At 48.3% G+C, this 21,548-nt stretch overlaps 1 protein-coding gene across 1 annotated transcript in view; it reads left to right on the top strand.

Annotated features, from left to right (window-relative positions):
* The window catches only part of Tbc1d10a (TBC1 domain family member 10A), a 28,456-nt gene extending 8,247 nt beyond the window's left edge, over window positions 1-20,209 (top strand). The window contains exons 2-9 of the mRNA XM_034508977.1: window positions 10,517-10,616; window positions 14,593-14,700; window positions 16,825-16,931; window positions 17,468-17,582; window positions 17,664-17,729; window positions 18,243-18,432; window positions 18,512-18,666; window positions 19,404-20,209. Coding sequence (XP_034364868.1) covers window positions 10,517-10,616; window positions 14,593-14,700; window positions 16,825-16,931; window positions 17,468-17,582; window positions 17,664-17,729; window positions 18,243-18,432; window positions 18,512-18,666; window positions 19,404-19,856 — 1,294 coding nt within the window. The 3' untranslated portion in view covers window positions 19,857-20,209. The remainder of the gene's footprint in view (window positions 1-10,516; window positions 10,617-14,592; window positions 14,701-16,824; window positions 16,932-17,467; window positions 17,583-17,663; window positions 17,730-18,242; window positions 18,433-18,511; window positions 18,667-19,403) is intronic.
* The last annotated feature ends 1,339 nt before the right edge of the window (window positions 20,210-21,548 follow it).

The following is a 21,548-nucleotide window of genomic DNA, read 5'->3' as shown; positions in this document are numbered from 1 at the left end:
TAGGTTCTGGGAGCTCTTACTCTTTCTCAGTGCATCTAGGCCCTGGGCACTGTATGTACAGAGCAGTCTTTCTACTCTGCCCTCTGGAAGGTGCTATTTTTTCTTTTTCCTCTCTGTCTTAACTTACAGGGAAGGGCAACCTGGATGTGGGTCTGGGAGAGCCCAAGTTTAAGACATTAGCAAACTTAGCTTCCAGTCCTCCTTCTGACACTTTGCAGCATGTGGCTCCTGTGAGTCCTTCAATAGGACATTGGTGGCATTGGAAAGGGAGGTGTTAGGAGGAGGACGTCTAAAGAGCATCCAGTACATTATCTGTCACAGTGGAAGGGCTCTGTGTCCTTGGTACACCATGGATGGCTTTCACACTTTAACACATTTTTTTAAAATTTATTTTTGGGTTTTCAAGACAGGGTTTCTCAGTGTAGCGCTGACTATCCTGGAACTTACTCTGTAGACCAGGGTAGCCTTTGTAACTCAGAGATCCATCTGCCTCTGCTTCCCAAGTGCTGGGATTAAAGGCATGTGTCACCTTTAAGAGCCAGGCAGATCTCTGTGCATTTGAAGCCAGCCTGGTCTGCATAGTGAGGCTGTCTTGAGGTACACACATACATAAAACAGACCCAGCTCTCTCCCCCTCTTTCCCTCTCTCATGGGCTTCTAGTACAATTGTAAAGAAATAAGACAGTATGTAGACATGAAGATTCAGCTTCCCTTGTGCGCTCTGCTCAAGCACCCCATGGTCTTAGGGCTAAGGCAGAAGATCAGTTCCACTCAGCCTGAGGTCAGGAGCTCCCTGACCTACCAGAGCAGGTTGGGAATTCCCCCATTAGTTCCTTATTGAGTCATTTGCATCAAGACCCTCTGACAACCCTGACTCTGGGACTGTTCTTTTTTTTTCTATGGCCTGTGAAGAAAAAGCAGAAGTAAGAGTGGAAGTTGCCTGAGAATTTCAGGGCCAGTGTGTGGCCACAGGGCTGGCTGGTCTTGTACCCTTCTAGGTAGTAGTAGTCACCTGAGGAAGCGTCTCAGTTTGCCTCATAATTACCATCTGCACTCTCCTTCTCTGCCTTGTGATCCTTTGTCCTGGCTTACCGGTGGTACTTCCTAGGTGACCCTTTCTTTCTCTTACCTTTGCTGTCATAATGCCATTTTACAGAGGAGCTCGCATGTGGCCCAGGCTATCCCTCGCCTCTTCTCACTTATTTCTGTGAAATGTGCTTATCAGTATCATCCCTGCTTTACATCATCTGAAGCCAAATCCCAGATTGCTAAAGTGACTTGCAAAGTGTCACACTGCTTGTGGGTTGGAGTTGATTGAACTCTCTAGTTTCCTAGGATCGAAGCTTGTGTGCATCCAGCTGATTAGACAACACTGAGTGCTGAAGTTGGGTGGCATAGTCAGAGAAGAGCAGAGGTTCTAGCCTCACCTGCCAGGGCTTGCTTGCCATAAACCTTAGGCAGCAATTATGAAATTCAGATTGCTGAAAATCTGAGTTTTCTCATCTGCCAAGCGGGGTTAGTAATTGGAGAATGACTCTCATGGGCTTTGTTACCAGGGTTAAATGAAATGATATCAATTGGATGCTGAGCAGTGGCTGGTGCTTAGCAAGTGCCTGGGAAGCGTTATCTCGGACATTCAGTTAATTGAATAGGAGAGCTGTAATGTTGTAAAAGGCCACTTGAAGCAGATCTGAGCTCAGCCTGCACAAAGTAGAGCTGCTGTTAGGCTGCAGAGGGAGCGTTCAGTTCCTACTGTGTTATCTGTCTGGTCTCAAGCAGAGATCAATCTTCCCAGCTTGCTGCTGAGAACTCAGGCCTGAGGTCACAACACAAATCAGTTACTGTGTGTTGACCAGGTGCCAAGCAGGTACTAGGAAATGTTCTTAACCTGAGACACTGCTAAGAATGGCCTGCTGGGGCTCTGGAGGAGCATACCTCCTCAAGGAATGCTGCCTCAGCAGAGCAGAGGTCAGGTGGGGAGGCCGGACCTGCTCTGCTGGACTGCTCACATTCTTCACACAAGCCATGCCCTTCCTATAACTTGCACTTGCACATACTGGGCCTTTTGCCTGCTATGTTCTTTCCACCTATCTCAGCCTAGCCACTTCCTGTCAGCCTTCAAACCCCAGTTTAAAAGTCAGCTCCCCAAACATCTTCATCTCTACCCTGAGGATTTCTTGCAGATTCCTCGAACCTTTCACAAGCTCTGTGCTAGCGCTTGATGTGTGCCTGTGAATTATTTATCCACCCAGCTACCTCTCTGAAACTTTGGCTTTCTCAAGGGCAGGGGCTGTATTTTATTAATCTTTATAGTAAGGCTGTGGAGATCTGTTTATAGAATGCACTGGGTTGATTGTGCTGTCCCTGAAGCAGTTAGAGGCTATGGACAGATGAAAGGCAGTTTTGCATGAGGTTTTCAGTGGTGAATGGGGAGCCAGTAGAAAATGGAGGGAGGCTGAGAGGAGTGGCTCAGGGAGGGGACACCTAGAAGTAAAACCAGGAATGAAAGGGACAGGGGGGTTAGAGAGCCAGGGCCTATAATTTCTTTTGGAGAGAGGGGGGACAGTAGGGAGCCATGAAGAAGTTCCAGCAAGGAGGGACCTGTGGACACAGTGAGTCAGGACAGTTAGGTGAGATCTATCAGTAAGGGTTAACAGTTTGGTAAGGACGGCTTGGAGAGTCTCATATAGATCAGAGTGGACTCTGGGCATCTACAAGGGAGATTGTGACCCAGGTATCCAGCCAGTTACAGGCAGAAAATTTCAAGCACCACTCTGCCTGGTTAGAGTTAGGTTTAGGGAAATGATATCTTCTGCTAAGAAAAGTCTCCACAACTTCTTATAGTTGTCAAGGAGAGCTGCCCTGGGGGATTCTGCTATCTGCATCCTTTCTCAGTTCAGTGACCAGAAGAAGAGGGATTCCTTGATTTTTGGAGTCTGCAAGACAACAGGGTGGAGCTGAGCAGAATGGAGTGCTGGGCAGAAGCCCAGGATGCCAAGGCCAGTGAAGGGTGGAGAGAACCTGTTTACCATTGTTCACTGACCCAGAGCCAGAAGGAGCAGAGCCAGTAAATGCCTCATGGGAAAGAGAGGCAGGCCCAGAATTTGCCTCCACTGGGAGCTAGGGAGAGTGAAGCAAGCCAGACTCTCTCACACAGCAGCCACTGACAGCTCCAAGGCAGAGTGGCCAGCACTGATTACTACAGACATCACCCATTCCCTACCACTCACAGCATGTCCTTGGGCAAGTCACTTACCCTCTGGGCACCAGACCTCTCCAACTGTCTGGAAAGGTTTCTTGTTTGTTTGTTTGTTTGTTTGTTTGTTTTTAGAGACAGGGTTTCTCTGTATAGACCCTAGAACTAGCTCTGTAGTCTAGTCTGGCCTTGAACTCACATAGATCTACCTGCCTCTGTCTCCTGAGTGCTGAGATAAAAGTCCCTTGCCACTACCGCCTGGTTGGAGAGGGTATTCTTAACTGTGTGGTCTATTCAGCCTGACTAGCATCCATTTGCATATTCTAACCTACCTTCTCCCATATTCTAGTTTCCTTTCTTAGAAACTAACTGTAAAAGTATGTGTACTTTTACAGATGTGCATTACTGACTATCTTTTACAGTAATGAATTCTAGAAGTTGTTACCCAATGTATAGAGCAGGCCAGTGTCTTTATCCTCATTTATCTTCCCAATTCCCCTTTCTTCACTGTCTCTGGACTCAATGATTAACCATACTTTCTCTGCATATTCCTAATATTCCACACTTTGGTTGGACCTCCTCTGGTGACTTTGTCTTTATCCAGCTGTGAAAGCTGTTGTCATATACTTCTTTCTGTCTTTCTCAACTTTAGAGAAGAGTAGGGGGAAGGACAGAGTTTGTGTTATGTATGGACACTTTATATCTATAGACAGGTCAGTGTCTTGAGTGGCAGCCTCCACTTCCAGGATATCTAATATGGGCAGATTACTAAACCATGCTGAATAGAGGTAATAAGAACTGCTTTCCTAGGGAAGTGTTTGCCCTGTAGTGGCTTGGCCAAGTCACTACACGGTCATTCTTGCAACATGTCATCTTTACAGTTGCTCCCAGGGCAGGCAACATAGCCACCGTGTTACAGATGGGAAACTGGAAGCTTAGAGAGGGGAGAGGCCTGTCTCTGCTTCACACAGCTGTGAAAAGAAGTGATAGAAGCTAGGAATTATACTTTATGTGTCATAGAGTAAGTAAATGACATCATCTCTTGGACCTCTGTGACTTCCCAGGTAAAATGAGAGTGACCTTGAGGAAATGAGTGTGATATAAGTTGTGAACTAGCTGCCATTTCTGACTGTCCACAGTATGTGTTTTCTCCTCTTTGTAGTCCTGTGTAATACACAGTGGGTATTGTGGTTGCACTAAAGATGAAGTAGAGTTGGGGACGCACCTCGGTGATGAGGAGTGCTTTTTTACATCATACACAAGGCCCAGGGTTTAAACCCAGAAGTCAGCAGGTTGGGGGAAAGCACCAGCTCATGGTTTCCAGCTAATGGAGGAACCAAAGTGCATTCCTAGTCAACTGGTCTCGGGGTGGGGGTGGGTTCTCACTCTTTATTTTCTTCCATGTTCCATTTAGTATCCCTGGCAAGTGAGATGAAAAGCATCAGTCCTGTGGTCTGTGACTTTAGGAAGAGTGCTTGCTTCAGGTTCACTGAGTGAAGCTTGTAGGAGGGGGACCAAGGATATCGTCCACAAAGGATGAAAGGGTCCTGGGCATGTGCAGTATCCTTACTGAGTTTGCCAAGTCAAGGTGTTGAGAGTAGAAGTCTAAAAAGGCAGGGAAGAGAAACTTTCAGGAACCTTAGGAACTGGGCTTGTCCCTCTGAGCTTTTGGAAGCTTCTAGCTTCTGAATTTTGGGAAAGATTGTTGATAGTGCATGAAGTGTCCCTGCCACTTTGGGCCACAGAATGGCTCAGCACAGCTCTGGTAGTCTAGGAGCCTGGCATGTGGTAACCTGTCAGTTACCACCTTTGTCTTCTCTGAGCTCCCTCCTCAGGAGGTAGAGTTAGTGACAAACAGCACATTGCCTAGGCATACCATCTCCAACTGCAGATGGGCGTGCCAGCAGTGCCTGTCCATCCTATTGGCCTTGCTGAGCTGTGTGACACACAGGCAGACTATTCACTACAGCTGTGAGAACACAGGATGGGAGTTAGACTCTCTATGGGCTAGGACCCAGTTAAAGGCATGCAACAACATCTAGAAAAAGGTCTAGTTTCCCCACAGACTCCTGCAGGGAGGAAGAGACAATGCTTGAGTTATGTGGCAGAGAGAAGCTCTGGTTCAGCCACTTAGTTTCTAGCTCGACTTTGCCTGAACCTCTCTGATCTAGTCAACACTCTTTATTGAGCAAATGGAGATTACAGTTAATCTATGAGCACTCCTTTTCATTGGGCATTAGAAAGACAAAGAAAATTACTATAGGTAGAAGTGCCTTGTATGCCTGAGTATAATACACATGAAAGTAATGGAATCATAGAGAAAGCCATGAATAGAGTCCGTCCTGAAGCTCAAGACTGATTGAGTCAGGATGGATAGTGCTAATCAGTATGAACAAGCCCGTAGTGTAGTGAACACTCATTCAGATTTATGTCTTCATCCATTCATGCTTAGTATCGGAATCAATCAGTTTCAAAGAATTACGCGTAACTTTAAATTTTCTTCTTTATACTTATTTAGTCTCTCTGTGTGTACATGTGTTTAGAGGTCAAAGGAACATTTAGAGGAGCCTGACATGTAGACCTCAGGGATTGAACTCTGGTTGTCAAGTTTGGAGGCAAGTACCTTCACCCACTGAACTATCTCACTGTCCTATAATTAGCTTTTTTGTTTGCATGAGTCTCAGTGGGTAGTCCAGGCTAGCCTCATTCATGGCATTCCTCCTGTTCAGCCTCTCAACTGCTGGAATGTATGCCACTATGCCTACCTTATCTAATTTAAAAAAACCTATATGAAATTGATTTGAAAAATCAGAGTTCATATTTATACATTTAAGGACAATTCATTTCAAAAAAACATTTCAGTAATTTGTATGTATACAAAGTATATATAAAATGTGGATCTTACTATAGGTCTCAGTTCAATGTTTGAAAAACAGTGTTCTAGGTCAGGGTGAAGGTCTGAAAGTTGGAGGACAATAAATGGCATTCGGGTATACAGATGGGGACGCTGTGAGGATTCCGTGAGTTTAGCTTCTTGAGGGCTAGGACTGTAGCATAAGGTCAAGAATATGACCATGGAGTCAGACAGCCCTGGGTGTAGTCTCAGCTTGCTTCTTACAGCTATGCTCTTCTGCACCATTCTTAACTTTACTAATGGGGATAATAATATTGTCCTGAGGGTTATTAAGGAAATGTACATGTGATACACATGTGTAAGAGAAAGAAAATTAGCTAACTGGTAAGTGGTGTATAAATGCTGACTACTGCTGTTGATATTGCTATTATTGGGTGTTTGTTTTGGTTTTTTTTTTCTTTTCTTTCTTTTTTTTTTTTTTTTTTTTTGTTTTTTTTAGACAGGGTTTCTCTGTAGCCCTGGCTGTCCTGGAACTCACTCTCTAGACCAGGCTGGCCTCGAACTCAGAAATCCGCCTGCCTCTGCCTCCCAAGTGCTGGGATTAAAGGCGTGTACCACCACCGTCCGGCTATTATTGTGGTTTTGATAGTATAGAAGACCTTGAAAGACTGCTGTGGCTGAGAGCAGAGAAAAGAAAGCACACTCCAGACTAGGGTGGATGGGTGACAGGAGATAAGCATGTGTACACCTGGTATAAGAGGGCCTAAGCATTGTGTAGCACCAGAAGGCAGTGTTGAAATTACAGGGAGAAGATAACAGAAATTTTTTGTCCAAGCATAGGAAAGAATGTTTAGCAGTAAAAGCTGTTCAGTGCTGGCGGCCCCTGAGGTAAAGTACTAGCCCTGGTGCTGTTTCAATAAGGGCTGGCCCTAAAGATTTTTAGTAGGCTCTTTGGATAAAGAGAAGCTCCCCTCTGGACACCTCAGGAAAGAGGGGTTTCTGGAAAGTGAGTGTGCTCCTGTCTCGGGTAGTATATTCCGTACTACCAGGGGAAAGCCACCTAGGGCTTCACACCAACATGCTGTTTGAAGAGCTCCCATCCTCCCAGCTTCACCACACAGCTCTTACTTGGCATCCCTTCAGAATCAGTTCACAGTGTAGCCTGTCCACCGATAAAAAACAAAAACACAGCAAGGAAGGGGGAGAGGGTGACTTGGTGGCTTTGCTGTTGGTTTGTCTTGGTTTTGTCTTGGGTTTAGATTTTATTTTTATTTACTGTGTATGGGTGTTTTGCCTCCATGTATGTCTATGCACCAGTGCCCATGGAGGCCAGAAGAGACCATCGGATCCTCTAGAACTGGAATTGTAAACAGCTGGTAGCTGTCATGTGGATGCTGGGAACCAAACATAGGTTTTCTGGAAGAGCAACCAGTGCTCTAAACTGCTGAGCTATCTCTCTAGTCTCCACAACACTTCCTTGTTGTAGAATTCCTTCATCCAGAACAGATACTTTCAGGGATCCTGACTAAGTCTACTGAAGGGCCCTTTAACCTTCTATCTAAGAGATACCTTATAGTTAGATAACTTATAGTTAGAGAATGTCCCGAGTGCTAGGGACTGTGTCTGTTTCTGCCCTGCCAACATCCAGACTAAGTTCTTCTGTTGGAAGAGAAGCCATTTATTTAAATTAGTGTTTTTCCTCAAAAATTTCCCAGTTTAAGATTTTAAATCTAAAACATATCTTCTGATTAATATACACATTGAGAGAATAGCAGTTGTTTGGCTTTCTGAGATCCTGCCTCATTGTTGGTAAAGCCTAGAATCAGTGCTGTCTTAGAATCTAGGAAACATAACCCTTTGTTTTCTACCCCATTTGAATTCTGGTTTGATGTTTGACACTGGGCTTTGAAACTGCCAAAGCTATCAGCTGGCATCAGTTGAAAGAACTCTCAGCATGTTCCTCTCTGATTGCACTTGAAAGAATAAGTATCTCTGAGGCCAACAGTCATATTTTACCAACGAAACCAGACCCCAAGGTTGAGGTGTCATACAGGCTGGGATTTAATCATGTGAGGAGGAGTCTTTGGCAGCTAGCAATTTCAGCTGTAAGGCTCATCTTCACTGAGCTTTAGTTTGTTATCTGCACAAAGGGCTCAATCAGATGGTATCACCTTCAGAACTGCTAAAACTTCCTGTTGACTCATGTGGGCACCCTACCCTCTGCTAGTTAACTAGAAGGCTCATCCTTGACTTGTTGTATAAGTGAATACAGTTTTGGTATATATGTCATCATGGCTGGGGGTGTAGGGTCCTTTGATCTCTACTTCTTGGGTATTTGGGGGTTGCCTGGACACTTATATCCTTTTGTAAATTACTTGACCTCGAGGATTGAGCACTGCTTTTTTATATCAAACAGAGAAAGAAATAAAGTGTCTTTGTGCCTTGGTTCTGCCTCTCGATGGTGAGAGATAGCAGCTTGGAGCACAGTGACTTGTGTCCTTGTGTTGAGGGGCAGTTTATTATCCAGGGCAAGTTCCTTCTCAACTGTTCTATTCCAAGGCTGAGTTCAGGCTCAGTTCCCCAGATAAAGTGCACTAAACAAGAGGATTTGCCTCTTTGTGTCCTGGAGGCCTCAGCTCTGCCAGGGCCCCTCCCTCTGTTCTTGCAACCAGTAACAGTCACAGCGACATGTTTCCTTCCGGCAGAGAGAATCAGAAACTCCAACCCTGGGCCAGGCCCAGCTCCACCATTCCTGTTCCTGAGAGCTCCCTGGAGCTGCCTCAAGTGCCTCCCGCTCTGTGTCCCTTTCAGGAAAGTCATATTGGGCTGGATGTCATCTTTAGGCTATATAGGATCTGGCTTGGAATTGAGTCCCAGGTTCCTTACTGATTTTGTTTGACTCCAAGTGGGATTCTCGCCTCTCTGAGCCTTTCTCTGAGTCTGTCACGTATAATCAATCCTTTCCTTTTTTAAAATTTAATTTGTTCTACTTACTCACTTTACTTTTTACTCCTTGCTCTTTCATACCATCCCTTCTTAATACTGTCAAGTATTTTAATTTTTTTGTAATGATTTACTTATTTTTTATTTTATGTGCATTGGTGTTTTACCTGCATGCATGTCTATATGAGGTGTCTGATCCCCTGGAACTGGAACTACACACAGTTATGAGCTGCCATGTGGGTGCTAGGAATTGAACCCTGGTCCTCTGGAAGAGCAACTGGTGCTCTTAACAACCACTGAACTATCTTTCCAGCCTATTTCATATTATTTATTTATTTATTTATTTATTTATTTATTTATTTATTTTACAGGATGTCATCTTTCCCAGGCTATCCTTAAACTCCTGCCTCTACCTCCAAAGAGCTGACATTATGTCCAGTTTACAAAATACTACTTTTCTTTCTTTTTTCTGGTGGTACTGAGAATTGAACACAGCCTGGCAATTTAGACAAGTACTCTACCACTGAGCTACATCTCACCAGACCAAGTACTTTCTTACTTGAAGAAACAAAACAAACAAATTCACAAAAGCACAACAAAGAAATAAACAAATGAAAGAATTTAATAATCTAATAGTTTAAAATACATTTAAGGAAACTGTGTGTGAGAGCTGCACATGCACATTTGTGTTGTATGGCTGTCTGCTTTGCCATCACTCTGTAGGCCGGATAAGAAAGCATATGTAGAATGCCTGCATGTCCGTCACCTTCTCTTCTCTGCCTTTGAGAGTTGTGTGAACTTGGGGATCCTCAGGTACTCCCTTCGGAAGCTTCACTGAGGAGTGAGGTGATTGTGCTCTCTACTGAAGACAGGGATTCCTCCCAGCCCACCTCTGCCTTCATTGGTGCTGATCAGCCTGGGCTGAGTCTCGGTACCCATCAAATGTCAATTCCACAAGGGAACGAGAGTCTTCTTAGCCTGTTCAGAGTGACACAGCTGCTCAGTCAGAAGGTGACATTTGAAGGGACTTTGAAGTGTCTGTATGACTTTAGCATGTGGAGACGACTCGGGGAGCATTCCAGCCAAGGAATTGGCCTGAGTAGAGAGGTTGAGCGATGGGAAAGAGCAAGGGTGTAATTGGGGAAAGTCTGAGTAACCAGCTTGGCTCAGGTGAAGAAGGGAGCGTGTTATTTCTGTATTTGTTTAACTAGTTTTTGCATCCAGCTTTACGCCTAGTGTGCTGGCCCCCTGGAAGAGGCTTATTTACTAAGGCAGGACCAAGACAGGAATGCTTGACTTTAGTGCAGAGGCACACACTCAGCCTTGCCCCTGTTGTATCTGGCCTGTGACTTTTGTGGCACACTGCTCATTTGCAGTAGGGCACTGTGAGTCTGCAGACTTGAAGGAGGTATACAGACACAGGCATTGGGCTGTAGGGCTGGCCAGGTTGGTGGCTGGGGCCAAAGCCAGGGAAGGTCTTTGCTTCTCTTGACACATCTGATGCCCCGCCTTCTGATCCATAGGCTGGAGGAAGTTCCCCTGGAGGTGCTGAGGCAAAGGGAGTCCAAGTGGCTGGACATGCTCAACAACTGGGACAAATGGATGGCCAAGAAGCACAAAAAGGTAAGAGGCCTGGCCTTGGGCCTGAGGCTGGCAGTTAACAGACTAGGAGGAGAAGGAATGGGATGAATTTCACTGCAGCAATCTAGGGGCTTCTCCAACTGTCAGGCTGCTGAAGGGGTCTGCCATTGGTCAAGTGAGCAGCAGAAGCTGACTCTAGGATGACTCTAGGAAGGTTTGTACCTGGCACATGACTTCAGAGAAGAGCCACATAGAACTTTGTCCTAGAGTTAAACTAACAGCCCTCATAGGTAACTTTGCTTTACCCCTTCCAGAAGAGCTGAAGAGCCTCCTAATGTTAGTGCAGCTAATATGTGAGACGGTTCATATCTCGACTACAGTAATCTGGTTAACAATCCAATGAAGTGGGTTCTAGTGACACTCTTGCTTTACCAGTGGCCTAAGATTTGAAGGCAGACAGTTAACTTTAGTGTCTACACTATTGACCACCACAGGAAGGGCCTTCTTCACCACCTAGACAAGTTGGTGATTTTCTACTTGTCTCCTGGGCAGAGTGGAAAGAAAGAAAAACAATCCTACAATTTACAAGTAGTTTTATAAAAGTGAGAATACCCATTCCCTGTCTAGTTCGAATGTTCTTAGGTACTGGCTTGCTCATCCTATGGGAACCCCACACTCACCCACCAATCTGAAGCTTTGTGGGTGTTCTTGGGGGCCCTTTGTGGCACTTAATCCCTGCCTGGCCACTCATGGCCACAGTCTCTGCATATTATAGTCAACAAAGTTAGCCCATTACCCCATCTGGTTCTGCCTAGGGCTGAAAGTCTGGAGTGAGTGTGGCTCATCTCACACAGTCTTCACTTGTGAGCTATGTAACTTAGGATGAGATGTCTTCCCCTTTTCAGACACAGAGGCATTAGTCTAGGGGGAGTAATAAACCTTTTATGAGGATTCTTACAAGTGGTAACAGGAAGTGCTTCACAGACTGCCAAGGGGGAGAAGTTCACCCAGGCTTGAGCTCTTTCTTGCTGTTCTGTGTAGGATTCCGGGTGAAGTTTAGTTATAGAATATGTGCTTAGCATGGGTAAGGAGAGAATCTCCCCCTCTCTTTCTCTCCTCTCTCTTCTTTCTCCATTCTCTCTCTCTTTTCTCCCCACGGAGTGCCTTCTTACGTGTGTGTGTGTGTGTGTGTGTGTGTGTGTGTGTGTGTATGTTGCTCTGTAGATCAGGCTGGTTTCCAACTCACTGTAATTTGTCTGCCTCCCTAGTGCTAAGAGTATAGTCATGCACCACCATACCTGGCAAAATCAGTATTTTTAGGACACTTATTCTCCAGTCATTCCCTGGTTAACTTTGGGGTCTTGCCTGCCTTGTCTTTCCTCCCATTCTTACCCTGGGCTGTAGCTGGCTCTGCGTCTCTTGTAGCTGTGGGGAGTGCCTGCCATAGAGCATTCAGCAGCCTTCCTTTTCCCTTTGACTGTGGGTAGAGGCCAAGGGCGGCCTTTGCCTAGAGGCCTTTCAAAGACATGTTTTAATTCACTGTACTTGGAGACCCAGACCAAGGCTGCCGCCTCAGCTGTAGCCACATTGGCTCTCCCCTGCTAACTCCTGCTTGGCTTTGGAAATATAGCTTCTTCCAGTACAGGAAGTCATGACACAGGAAGGATAATAACTGCTTTGGGAAGTAGGCTCAGACCCAACATTTCTCCTGGACTTATCCATAGTCCTGGTTAGGAGGGTGTCTTCTTCCACCTCCCAATTGTTCTCAGGACAGAAATGAGGGCCTGCAGGGAATCAGGGATCTGCCTTCCCAGACTTCAGCAGGCAAAGGTGTGGCTTCACTTAGCTGTCACCAGTGGCCTCCTTAAGTTTGCTATAGGATAATTTTTGGAATATTCTGGCAGCACTTCCTCATGTGTTATCCTAACTCATTCTGCCTGTCCTCCCTAAGGCCAGCTGATAACCATCTCTAGCACCTTTGTGCAAAAGACTAGGAGTCTAAGAAAGGCTAGCTGTCCTCTTGACTCTCCATCCTCTGCCCTGGCTCTGGCATCTATGAGGGTATCAGAGCAGGCTAAATGTGCTCCATGACTGTCCTGCAGCACACATGTGTAATGGGCTAGAAGGATGTTATTCTCACCTTGCCCAAGTGTAAGATGTTGTAGGACCTGCGCCTCTGGGCTGTCCTATGTCCCACTGTCAAAGCCTGCCCAAAGTGGCTTCCTTAAGATGACCTTTGTTTTACAGCAATAGGAATTTGTCCTCAGTGTCTGGTGCTGGTCTCTTCTGGTCTCTTCTCTCCCTGTTTTCAAGCAGTCAGAAGCCCAACTTGGCTCTTGTGAATAGCCAGCTGCTCTTCCATACTGACTGCATTCTACAGCCTGCTGCCTGTCTCCTTCCCAAGCTCTGGAAAGTTCTCTCTTGCCTATGTTGGTTATCAGGAAGGTCCTTTGTGCCCCTCTTCAAGTGGGACTATTTGAGGGGCTTTCCAGTTGAGGAGAAGTTAGGTAGCAGCTGAAGCCCTTGGCCTTTCTGTGCCAAGTATCTTCCTGGGATGATGTGGAGAAAAAGCCCCACACTTCAAGCTTCATTACACATTCAAGAGGAATATGCACTGTCATTCAGATCCTAACGCAGGTGAGAAGTGGCCGACTCAAGGTCAGTGTGGGATTCAAACCTACACCAGCTGCTCTCATGCCACAAGTACTGTCTCTTTGATCTCAGGCCAGGCTGCTGCCCTGAGAACTTGCTTTAGGATCACTCCCAGGAGAAGCCCACTCCTTCCCCTGATCAGGCTCTGGGGACCAGTGAGGTAGGAAGTACCCAGAGCTGCATCTCCAGCCTGTGTGGCACAGTGGAAGTGGTAGGGTTTCGGATTGTGTGATGAGTATTCTGAGGAAAATGTTCTGTTCTTTATTTTTTTATTTTTTCAAGTTTTCATAGAAGTATAGATTGTACATTGAGCATATTCCCACCTGTACCCCTTTCCTCTCCTCTCCTCTCTCTGCCTCTTTAATATCTCTGTTCCCTTAAACAGTTTTGTGACTTCTTAAAAGACACGGTAGTAGGCTGCCCATGATGGCACATGCCTGTACTCTGTGGATCTCTGTGAGTTCAAGGCCAGCCTATACTACACAGCAAGTTCCAGCCTAGCCTCTATTTGCCTCCTGAGTGTTAGGATTCAAGGCATGTAAATAATAATGTGTGGCCACTCCAAGGTATGGCTGAGGAGAAGGTTTTTATTGTTGATACAAGGGACAGTATAGCCAGGAGCGTCTGGAACAGTACAGAGTGGGGAGAGAAGGAAGGAGATTGAACATGGCCAACAGACTGAACTGGACAACGAAGGCGGTAGGAGCGAGAGGGAAAGAGAAGGGGGGGGGGGGGGGCAAGAGAGGGGACCAGGGAGGAAAAGCAGAGCAGAGGAGCAACAGAATTTGTGGTGGAGTGGTAGGTTCTATAGGGAAGATAAGCTGGGGGAAGGGAAGCAGCAAAGCCCTTGGGTTGGAGAAGTTTAAGGTACGAAGTGTGATGAGAAGAGCTGAGGGAGCCATAGGCACTGACTGAGCCTGGGGCCTGCATTTGCTTTGATGGCTAATAGCATCACAGTTAGCCATCTGTCCTGGTATCTTTGAAATCTGACAGCATACACCATCATACCTGGCTTCTTTGTATGAGGGATTTGAGGAAAGTTTGGTGTCTGCAAGGATCCCAGAACCCATCTCCCATGCATACTAAGGGTTGGCTATAGTTCTGGGGTCCAGAATTCTGTGGCCTACCTTAGGAATACCTGCATTGTCATTAGAGAATATGCACTCTGCCATCACCTGGTGGCAGCATGTCTAATTGCAGTCCCCATCCCCTCCATGGGCTCTGCCATGCAGGGCAGAAAGCTCTCAGTTCTTCCCTTTGTGCTTTTGTGGGTAGGCTCACTGAAGGCCCACCGAAGGCCCACCAGGCCTGTGCAGAGGAGTTGCCAGGGTGGGTGCATGGGTACAGCTGTTCTTTTGACTTTCAGATTCGTCTTCGATGCCAGAAGGGCATTCCACCTTCTCTGCGGGGACGGGCTTGGCAGTACCTGTCAGGAGGCAAGGTGAAACTTCAGCAGAACCCTGGAAAATTTGACGTGAGTTTTCCTTCATTTCTTCACCTGCCTGTTGTATCTCTGGATTGAGCATCTTCCCCTGGCAGTGGATCCCCTGTGTAGTATCCTAGACCTCAGTAAGATGGTCAGTTGACAGGATCTCTACTCATAGGCCTGACTGCTCAAGAACTACATTGTCCCAGTCTGGACCATGCTCCTGGAAGCTGTTGTTCACCGAAGTCTCTACCCTTAGCAGGCCCCCGTAGGATAGACTTCATTACGGCTCTGCCACCGTATTCTAGCCCTTTCTCTCAACCGTTAGTCAGGTTTGCTTTCATGTTAGCACAGTGCATTTCTACACAGCTCTTGGTCATCAGGAAGTGACCCTCAACCACTTTCCTGGTTGAATGTGTGCTGTAGCCATTAGTTGGGCTGCATGATAGGACCACAAAAGCCTTCACATTTCTTGGCCCCCATCTTGTACTCTGTCTCCTGCCTCTAAGCCTAACTAGACATTATCTACTAGGTGGTCTTCATGGCTACTTGGAGGTCAGAAGCCAGTTAATCAGTGGTAAGAGACCATGTCTTCTGTATCCAGATCCCTATCTACCTCCCCATGGCTAGCATGGTACAGTATTCTTCAATTCACTAAGCTGAACTGCTAAGCCTATTCCCCTGGAGGATACCATGAAAGCAGTTGGCTTCCCTGGGGTTGTCCCAGTTTACCTGCCAGACTTGGCCCCAGGCATCAGGGCTTCTCCCAGGCTGTTGAGACTCATGTTAGGGAATGAGATCGAGCTGCCAGCCACCAGGGCATTGTTGATATTCTTCGTACTTCAGTGAATAACCTGTTCTCTGTGAAGACTGTGCAGGAGCAGAGCAGGGCAGTCTGAGTTTACACTGCTGACCTGGAGAGGCTCAAGCTATTTGTTGGCAGCACTTGGGCCTGGGGAGAGAGCCTGGGTGGGTGGCAACACTTGGCTAGAGATAACTGTGAATCAGGGTGATTGGATGTTTCCACACAACACCAAGGTCAGGTCCCACAAGAGCAACTTCTTGACTCTAGAATCTTCCTCCTAGTAGCTCTGTCTCTCGTATTCCAACGGACTTCATCCTGGTCAGAGTTGGCAGTTCAGGGATGGGGGCTCCACCCAGAGTCCGGAGGGCTCAGACGTGAGAGTGAAGGCTATGAGTGGCTGGCCTACTGGGGGTACTGTCAAGGAATGTATCCTCAGCACAAGGAAACACAGAACTTTGTTTTGTGTGGGAGGAGTGGTTGGGTTTTTTTTTTTGGGGGGGGGGGGGGGGTTGTTTGTTTTTTATTTTCCGAGACAGGGTTTCTCTGTGTAGAGGCTGTCCTGGAACTCACTCTGTAGTCCAGGTTGACCTTGAACTCAGAGACCCTGTTTTCTAAGTTCTGGGATTAAAGGCTTGTGCCACCACCGCCATGACAGAAGCACAGAGCTTTGTATGTGTGTAGAATAGTGTCCAGAGAGGAACTTGCCACCCCTGAGATGTCTGGTACCTATAAACCCTAGTACCTAGACAAGCACTTAACGCCTGACAGATGTCACACTCCCTTCCTGAACAGGTGACACCTGCAACACAGGATGCAGGCAGCAGAGCAGCTGGGCTCGGTGGCTCTGATTCACATCTGCTCTCAAGTCCTTGCTCCACCATTTTTCTAGTCAGGAGGCCTTGGGTAAAAGACTTTCATTTAACCCTTTAGTTCTCTTGTCTCTGAACAGGATATGATGACAGGATCTGTTTTAGGGTAGAGAAGAGACCAGCAAGTCCCATATGTGTTGCATACCCAGTTCTGCATCTGACTCCAAGCAGTGATGACACCTGTAGCTCTTGTTGAGAAGAAGCCTTCTGTCTGAAGGAAAAGACATTATCCCTAGATAAACTGAATCCTGACTCCTGTGACTCTGGCCACAGCTGGGGTTGATGCTTGCTCCTGAGACTCTTCCAGGAACTAGGAGCCCCTCAGGCTTCCCACAGCTCTGCCATTCTTGCCTCTTGTGGGCTTTCTTACCTGTCTTCAGGAAGGCCTGGTTCTGTGATGAGATTGGATGCCATTGGTGTCTAATCTGACCCCTGAGACAGTTATCTCCTACCAAGGGTACTCTTCACTGCTTCCTGACATTATGCCCTTACTTTCAGGAGCTGGACATGTCTCCTGGGGACCCCAAGTGGCTAGATGTGATTGAGCGTGACCTGCACCGGCAGTTCCCCTTCCATGAGATGTTTGTGTCCCGAGGAGGCCATGGGTAAGTAGGCTAAGTATGTGGGCTGGAAGGTGGCTCTAAGCTGTCTCTTCGGCTGTCAGGAAAGGCACAGTGAGCTTGGCTGCGTGTGCCCAAAACTCTACCGTTACCCTTTACCTTCTGTGCTCCAGTGGTATGCTGACCCACTTTTGACTCTTGCGGCTGCTTGCATGATTCTCTAGATTGTTAGAATTTTCCTGGTCAGGCCTTCTTGATGTAGGAAAAGGGGTAAATGAGGTTGGTAGACAGGGACAGGAGCAAAGTGATGTATTGGGCAAGGATAGACAGACCCAGCAGGGTGGCACTCTCTAGCCCCTCCTCAGTCTGTGTCTATCTGGCATCCAGCCCTGGTTCTTGCTTTCTGTTTGAATCCTGTCATTGGGTCACAGGTCGGAGACTGACCCATTGGTGACCACAAGCACATCCTTTTCTGGGAAGGGCAGGTTCTGAGGCAGGTCTGTAGATGTTCATTGGAGTACAAAGGAGGTGATGGGCAGTAGTCAACTCCTGCCTTCCTATCCTGCTTGTCCTCTTCATAGCCAGCAGGACCTGTTCCGTGTGCTGAAGGCCTACACGCTGTACCGCCCTGAGGAGGGCTACTGCCAGGCCCAGGCACCCATTGCTGCCGTGCTGCTCATGCACATGCCTGCTGAGGTACTGGGACCTGGGCGGCCAGTTGGGTGGGCATTGGGACCTGGTCCCAGCCTCAAGGGCTCATGTCTCTTTCATCCACAGCAAGCCTTCTGGTGTCTGGTACAAGTCTGTGAAAAGTACCTGCCTGGCTACTACAGCGAGAAACTGGTGAGTTCCTCCATAGCCTGAGATGCTCCAGGCTCGTGCCTTCTGTGGCTGCGCCAAGGCCTCTCACTTCACTCATAGCCACTTCAGGCTAAAGTCCCTGACCGAGGTCACTCAGGTACCAGTTCCACGCTCACCTCTGTCTGTGTCTCAGGGCTCCTTCTCCATCCCTCCTTAACTCTGGCATAGGCTTAAGAGCTTGTTTGAAGCTCCATTCTGTCCCCCAGAATGCCTTTCCCTCAGCCTTCACCTCATGCTTAGAGCTTTCCTTGACCTTGACAGTCAGTAGTTGTTATTCCTGCGGTATGCGGGGACACTCAGCCCAATTGTCCCGTTCCCCATTCTATGTCCAAGAACTCGTTTCACTCTTCCTGAGGGACCATCTGTGTCTGGTCTGTTCATCTGTCTTCAGTTCTCTATAGGCAATAGCTACTGATGAGTCACTCAATGTTGACCCAGTACTAGGATCTCATAGGGGGCTATGGTCATGGCTCTGTGGCCTTGATGTCTCTTCAGGAGGCAATCCAGCTGGATGGCGAGATCCTCTTCTCACTGCTACAGAAGGTGTCCCCTGTGGCTCACAAGCACCTTAGCCGCCAGAAGATCGACCCCCTGCTGTACATGACAGAGTGGTTCATGTGTGCTTTTGCCCGCACGCTTCCCTGGAGCTCTGTGCTGCGAGTTTGGGACATGTTCTTCTGTGAAGGTACCAGACCATGCTGGATTGTGGGGGGTGCAAAAGAAGCCCAAGAGCCTCCTTGGACTCATCACCTGCCCCCATACAGGAGTCAAGATCATCTTCCGTGTGGGACTGGTATTGCTGAAGCATGCCCTAGGCTCCCCAGAGAAGCTCAAAGCCTGCCAGGGCCAGTATGAAACCATCGAGCAGCTGCGGAGCCTCAGCCCCAAGATCATGCAGGAAGCCTTCCTGGTTCAGGAGGTGTGGACCCACGTCTCCCACTTGTTAGGGAGGGAAGGGGAGCTGGCAGTTGACTTTGGAAGAAGCCTTATATTGCCCTGCCCCAAGGGTTGGTTGGTCAGGGTGGAGGGACCTCATCCTTTTGCTAGACGAAGAGGGTCGGGCACAGAGGCACTTTGCAGTGTCTTCCTCAGCTAGTCCACTCCACTTTGGGAATAGAGAAGAGCTGTGATCTACAGCCCCCTCATTTTTCTTTTTGGATACTTAGTTTTCAGAGGCTACAAATGAAGAGAGAGATACATGGCCAGCTTCTGGGGGGTACCATGGCCAGGCTCATGCAAGTGCACATTGCAGGGGCAGACATACAAGGTCATCTGTACCCACTTCCAGCACTGACCCCATTTTACACTTGAGGAAGTGGAGGCTTATAAAGGCAAAATTTCAAAGTGACTTCCCTTTGTCACCAGCTGAAAAGTGATAGGGCTGGTATTGGAGCCAGGTTGCCCTAGTCATCAGGTGATATACTGGCTGAGAGTGGGGTTGCCCATGTCAGCCTGCCCTTCCTTCTGTCCTAGACATAAGGAGAGAGGGTGTGTGGTTGTAGGTAGCTGTCTGTCCTGAGACTGTGGCTGTCACGTTTGGCACTCAGACCACAATTATATCCTCCCTGGAATCAGTCTTTAGCAGACAGTTAAGGGGTGCTGGTGGGCAGGAAAGGCCATTCTTTTGGTGCTCACATGTTCCTTGTTGCCCCGAAGGTGATAGAGTTGCCTGTGACAGAGCGCCAGATTGAGCGGGAGCACCTCATCCAGCTGCGGCGCTGGCAAGAGACCCGTGGTGAGCTGGAGTGCCGCTCTCCGCCCAGGATGCATGGTGCCAAGGCCATCCTGGATGCAGAGCCTGGTCCCCGACCTGCCCTGCAACCTTCACCATCCATCCGCCTACCCCCAGATGCAACCCTCCTCAGCTCCAAGGCTAAGCCACACAAGCAGGTCCAGAAGGAGCAGAAGCGGACAAAGACCAGTGGGCAACTGGACAAGTCCCCAGGCCTCAGTCAAGCCACAGTGGTAACTGCTTCAGGAGATGCATGTCCTCCTCAGGATGTGCCCCCAAAGGACCCAGTCCCCCAGGACTCCACTCCTCAGAACTTAGCCTACCACCATTCCCAGGAGAGCCTGACCTCCCAGGAGAGTGAGGACACCTACTTGTAACCCCAGGAGCTCAGGCCTCCAGGTGGGGTCTTCTCACATCTTACACGGTTCAAAGACTGACAACACTCCCGGTCCTCTGCACCTGAGGAGCCAACTGCTTGGCCATTGGGCTGGGATAGAATCTGGCTGGTCCAGTCCAGATTCTGCCTGAGCCTCCTTATTTATTTCTCTTGAGTTGAGCTGGTCCGGCCAGCACAGGCAGAAGCTACGGCCGAAGGGGTTGGGTCTCAGCCCCATCCTTCTGGGGGATGTTCCTCAAGGATAGGGTGCTGACATGCGGGGAAGCGGTGGGGTACTCTTTGTGTAAAATAGAAATATGGTTTTGTACGGAAATAAACAGGCTTGTGTATAGAGCTGGTGTGTAGCTAGGGACCCAAAGGGATATCAGCCTCCATCCTGGACCCCCAGCTCAGCAGGAGCCCCTCTGAAACACATACAGGAGACAAAGTCCAGAGCCAGCTGCTGTTCCTGGCTCTTCTCTCTCAACCTGTCTTTCTTCCATGTCTACCTTCTGATGCAAATGAGTCAATCCAGGGCTGAAGCCCACCACTGGGGCAGAGCAGGAAATAGTCCCTAAGGCCTTGGTCCCTGGTTCTTTACTGGGATCCTGAAGAGGTAGTCTAAAGCTGTTCCTCTTCCAAGGCCAGACCTAGATGCTGACCATAGCAGGGAATAGGGAGACACAGGCCTGGCACAGGCCTCCGCCAGAGGCAGACGGGTGAGTGGATAAGTTGGCCTCCTTGATAAAATGCTACTTTCCGTTTGCTTACTTGGTCCACATGCCAGGCTGGGCTGGTGCCTGACATAAGAGGAGTTCCATGCCCTTCTCCAAAAGCCACATTTGCACCCCAAGCCCCTCACCCAAGTGAGCAGACCACCATGGAGGGGCAGGCAGGTGCTCAGTGACAACCTGATAATGCAGTGACGAGAACAGGGTGTCCCTGGGAGAGGCCCCCCCTTCTGCTGAGGAAGCAGCTTTTCTAGTCAAACAATAGTGGTTGTTCCTGGCCTGAGACCAAGCTGGGCCAGACCATAGCAGGGTACAGGGAGGGAGAGACAGACTCACAGGGAGCTTCCCAGCATTGCCTGGGCCTAGAACGTTGTTCTGGTACAGTTGAAGATACTGAGGCCGGCGAGGCAAATGGTTATCAGAGGCTCTGGACAGCTTGCTCACTCTCTGCCGCCTGCCTCTCACCCCTATGGTTGCCCAGTCTGTCCACACTTGCCTAGTTGAGATGAACTCCGCCTTTGAAAAGCACCCCCCCACCCCCTCAGTTCTCCAGGGGACAGGCCAGGATGTGGCAGCTGCACACTGTTCCATGAGAGTCATCTGGAGCTAGCAAAGCCAGGAACAGGACTGAGCCCAGCTTCCGTCTGCCTGTGATGCAGGGTCCAGAGCATGAAGTCCTGCATGGGCCTGCTGGGTCTTGATCACACCCAGGGCCTACTTTAAACTACCTTGTTCAAAGCCTCCAACCTGAAGCTGAGCGCCTGGGCCAAACAAGGGCTCTTCGGAGCATGCCCTGTCCTGCCATGAAATCAACCTGTGCTTGCTCATTCCTGCTCAGCCTTGGGGTTTTCTTAAACTTTTAGACACTTGATCATACCTGGGGTGTCTGCCAGTGCTTGGGGGCCTTCTTGGAGCTGTAGCTAAGGTAGATGTGCTCAGGCCAGTTGAGTTCTGCTAATGAT

Source organism: Arvicanthis niloticus, chromosome 7 (genome assembly GCF_011762505.2).
Source record: "Arvicanthis niloticus isolate mArvNil1 chromosome 7, mArvNil1.pat.X, whole genome shotgun sequence".
Classification (NCBI taxonomy): Eukaryota; Metazoa; Chordata; class Mammalia; order Rodentia; family Muridae; genus Arvicanthis; species Arvicanthis niloticus.
Note: the sequence above shows the minus strand (reverse complement) of the source record. Positions and strands in the feature narration are given on the sequence as shown.